General features: G+C 45.9%; 1 protein-coding gene across 1 annotated transcript in view; it reads right to left on the bottom strand.

Annotated features, from left to right (window-relative positions):
* The window catches only part of FHIP2A (FHF complex subunit HOOK interacting protein 2A), a 15,477-nt gene extending 11,905 nt beyond the window's left edge, over window positions 1–3,572 (bottom strand). The window contains exons 1-3 of the mRNA XM_045291414.1: window positions 3,474–3,572; window positions 2,803–2,925; window positions 224–517 (exon numbers count right to left, since the gene is read on the bottom strand). Coding sequence (XP_045147349.1) covers window positions 224–517; window positions 2,803–2,925; window positions 3,474–3,566 — 510 coding nt within the window. The 5' untranslated portion in view covers window positions 3,567–3,572. The remainder of the gene's footprint in view (window positions 1–223; window positions 518–2,802; window positions 2,926–3,473) is intronic.
* Between the last annotated feature and the right edge of the window lie 1,074 nt (window positions 3,573–4,646).

Raw genomic sequence — 4,646 nt, forward strand, 5'->3', positions numbered from 1 at the left:
GAGAGCAAATGTTTTGAGAATGATGATGGCAACAAATGTACAAATGTGCTTGACACAATGGATGTATGTATGGATTGTGATAACAGTCATACGAGCCCCCAATAAAGTGATGGGAAAAAAGAAGAATAGGTGTTTTTGCTTTGTTCTGTATTTTACATGCTGACTCCTGTGGCCCGTTAGGAGAGGTGGTTGGGGGTGGGCAAAGGTAAGGAGGACCACTCACCGGGCTTCGGGTGAGGTTCAGTAGAGAATTCACTAGGTTGTAGTCCTGGTTCAGACGGACCATGGAGGCCTCGGACAGAGATGCAACGCAGAGATGATCCAGGCTGGTGGACAGCTCGTCCATGGGATGCGCAGGCCCGTCCTCTGGCTCTGTTGACTCCACTCCTGCCGCACCGGATGGCTCCTCTGGCCGACCGGGCTGTCCTGTGTCTGTCGACAAGGCCTCCTGACTTCTCAACGAGTCTTCTGAGGTTACGTCTGGTGTTCCCTTGGAAGCCAAAGACTTCAGCTTATTCTGTAAGGGAGGACATGCTCTGAGATTCACACCCATGGCCTACTCACCGGAAATCACAGTCCTGACGTAATTGTCTACCATCAGCATTCAGCGTGTCTAACAACTGAAGCAATGCATCACAAAGGACTGTGACAAGGGAAAATTACGGCCCGGAAATAGAATGACCATGGAGAAGAAGAGTCTCTTCTTAGCCCAATTGAGGTACTTCTTCTACATTTTAAAAATGGAAAGAACTGTGACACTGCCCTGCTGCCTGACTCTTCAGGCACCTGCAGTCCTACGCAGGCGAGGCAGCCACGCTGAAGCAGACCCTGGCTGCACATGGGGAAAGCCAGGCGTGCGTGCCTAGACCTGTGTTTCCATTCAGGTGATCTGGCACCTGAGCTGCTCACCTACCTCCTGTCGGGCCAGAGAGGATCCTGAAGCACATACCCCTTAGTGTGAAGTAGAAAAGGAATGGCACCTGTAGGGACAGCTAAAAAGACAGGGCCCTGGTGGTCCCCGGTGCTGACATGGACGTGGGACGGCGGGAGCTCTCACACACGACTGGCGGGATGGGAGGCGGGAGTCAGCCCCTCGAGAGGTCGAATACGCAGCCCCATCCCACAGCATTCACCACAGGGAAATGAAACCACCTGGACACGGGTGAAAACCGGAATGCGGATGCTCACTGTGGCTTTCTTCGTAATTGCCACGAATTAGAAAGAATCCAGAAATCTCTTAGCTGGGGACTGGGTCAGACAGCGGGACAAAAGCAGGGCTGCATCGCCAACACGTGACGTTAAGTTCAAAATCAGAGCTTCGAACTGGCTAAGGGTGCTTTAGTAACTGCCTTAGAAACAAGGGCCAGTTCACGTTGCACAGTCACCAAATCTGTTGCCAGGGCACTCTGACCCAGGAAGCAAACAAGACAGCTGGCCCCACTCAAAGATGGCTGCCTACCATGCCACTCTGAACGTAGGCTGCTCTCTGAGAAAAGCTCTGCCAATACTGCTGCTCTCTGGAAGTCCGGCCAGTCCTTCCTCCTGAAAGGTCAGGAGCTTGATATGGCAGGTGGACATGGGCAGGGGGCTGGGGGGAAGCATGCTGGCCGCGAGGCCTGGCCGGCTTCCATTTTGCAGTGGGCGTAGGGTACCAGTTTGAAGCCCTGAAAAAAATGCCAGCCTCAAAGCTTGATTACATCTCTAGGGTTTCCAAAAAAGGCAAAACCATTGGAATATAAAACACACCAGGGGTTGCCCCAGGGATGGAGGTAAAGGGGTGTGGGGAATTCTTTAGGGCGAAGGCGCTATGGTCCGTCTGCAATGTGGTGGTTATATGGCTGCACATGCTTGTCCAAATCCACAGAGCTGCGTCCAGAGGGGAGTCCTTGGGCGTCCTACACAGTACAGCACCTGGCTACTCACGGGGAAGTTGACAGCTTGAACCCACCCAGGGGTGCCTCGGAAGAGAGGCCTGGCCTTCTCCTTCCGAAGGATCACACACATGCAGAGCCCGATGGAACACAGCTCTGCTCCTACGCCCATGGGTCGCGATGGAAACCAACTGGTAGTAGCTGGTTTGGTGGTGGGTCAGAAAGAGTGAACTGTACAGTAAATAATTTATATTTCCATTTAAAAGAAAAGAAGATAAAAAGTGCTTTTTTAAAAAGCCAAAAACAAAACCAAGAACCTAATTTTTAAATTTTCCCCCTGTAATGATTGTACCTGAAAAATGAAGTACATGAAGTCATTTGCTACTTCAAAACTGGAAGTAAAATCTAAACTATCAACCGAGTGGAGTAAACTCGGTGATGGTGGCTGTTAAAAGGCAGTACTAACAGCAGAGTCATCCCCAGGGTTGTGGTGGGCAGGCTGGAGAGGGTACACAGTCATTCCTCCCACCTGTCCAAATCCGAGGGGTGCCTTCCTTCGCCCGGGCTAGATTTCCCACAATACACCTGACAGCAAGCTTGGCTGAAAGTAAAACACCAACTTCCGTGACTCCCCACCCCTAAGTGGACCTTCCAACTGCGCTCTCTCTAATCCTCCCCGGGACCTGCAGGGGCCCAACGGTGAAAGCGCCCCATCCATCAAAAAGCAGCCATCTGCTCGGCTCAACTGATGCCCTGAAATTCTTTTGTGTCAGGAGAGTTCAAGTTGGAATAAAACAGCGATCTTAAATGTACAATCATTCTGTAAAATGTAAAACAATCGGTCTGACGCCCAACAAAGAATGTCTTCACAGAATTCAATTCTAATTCTAAGACAGGCCTCTTTGGAAGGTTGACAAGGAACGTGCCATACCTCAAGAAAAAAGTTAACCAAGTAGGGATCTTGCTTCAGCTTTGCACACACAATACAAAGGAACTGAATTTCTTCATTTTCCGTCGGCGTTGCAAGAACTTCACCACAAAGCCGAATTAATTTCTGTCCAAAAAACCAGAAAACAAAAAAATGTAGGTTACTTTCACAAGCATACAAATAGCCATCCATGTATCTTAAGGATATTTTAAATTTTCAAATAGATTACAATATCTTAAACAATTAATGAGACGTACAATAAACTCTGAGGTGGTGGTGTTTACATTTTATATGATCAGTTTTGTATTAAACAAGTTAAACTACTTCTCCATCCTTTGCCCCCATAGCTCCCCTACCCCACGCCCCTCCTTTCTCTTTTCTCTCTGGTGGATGAACCCCTCCCCCCTTCATCCAAGTGGGCTTCATTTTCCCTCCCCTGTCAACCAATGGAGGTGGTTTTTTTTTTTGAAGATGTATTTTTCAAAACCTTAACGTGTGAAAATTTTACAGAGAACTATAAAGGCATGAAGTGCTCTTAAAACAATAATGAAAACTCAAATATTTGCTAATCTGCATGTTAGTTTTAGAAATATATATATATATATATATATATATGATTACTTCTACACAAAAAGAAACCAGGCCACAAAACTTATCAATGATTTACAACACACCTGCACTGGCCTATGGACATTGATGTGTGGAAGCAGTGGCTGCCGGATTCTTCCCAGAAGCTTAGTGTAGAAAACCAAGACCTGCTGCTTCATTCCTGGGGGACACTGTGGATAGCAAACAGGGAAAACCAACAGGAAAAGAAGAGACGGACAGTATAAGCACACTCATGAAAAACGGACAGACTGTACATGACTACATTCCACTTTTAAAAGAAAATGCAACTAACCACTACGACTGGCAGAATAACACTTTCATCAAATACTAATGACAGGTGTTCTAGAACTAAAATTATACACGGAGTCTACAGCATATCGCACGTGATGTGTAGTTATGAGCAGCAGCTTCGTGATGATACAGTGCTGAGCCTAGGGTTGGCTCTGTTTATATTCTAAACACTGGGCGAACCTGAAAATACTATGCTTAACTCCTTGATCAGAGGAAAGGCAGACCTTTTGGCTTACACTAAAGACAGGTGTTTCCAAAGCACCATCAATAACTTTCCATTCTATAAAGTCTCCTAACATAGCTATGTAAATGAAGGAATCCTATGGGATCAGCTGCCCTGCCATTTATTCAGACAACACTTTTATTCTATTTACAACTCTTTAAAAAAAAAGTTACAATGTTATTTACATTATAATAACTATGGCCAATGAACATTCAATATCAAAGTTTTTATTGCACACCACTTGTTCAAATATTTGATGATTACTCAGATTGTGGACGGAATGGGTATACACTCACAAGGCTACGAATTCTATAATTAAGTGACTTATACTGTCTCACACTTAAAATACAGTCATGAAATGAGTATTTGCAAAGCATCATCATATACCTGCTATCTGGAAAGAGCATCAACTATCGTCTTCAGCACAGTGATAGAGATTTTGATAGCAAATAGCATAATTCATATGGGCACACCAACAAAGTTTACATCACCAGTTCCCACATCAAATGACGAGCAGTGCCATTCCACAATTGTTGTTCAGAAGTCAATGAACAGTGAATCAGTGAAGTGTTGTATACCCCTCCCTCCACAGGGCAGGTAACAGTGTTAGGGAGCAGACATGCTGCCTTGGAAATGCGAGTCCATAAGTTAAAATGGTAGAAGAGGGAACCAATTACATGGAACTGTGTGTGACCTCCTCCCTGGGGGACAGACAACCAAAAAG

The sequence above is a fragment of the Echinops telfairi genome, unplaced genomic scaffold, assembly GCF_000313985.2.
Source record: "Echinops telfairi isolate 266 unplaced genomic scaffold, ASM31398v2 ScPeMD7_70;HRSCAF=299, whole genome shotgun sequence".
NCBI classification, from domain to species: Eukaryota; Metazoa; Chordata; class Mammalia; order Afrosoricida; family Tenrecidae; genus Echinops; species Echinops telfairi.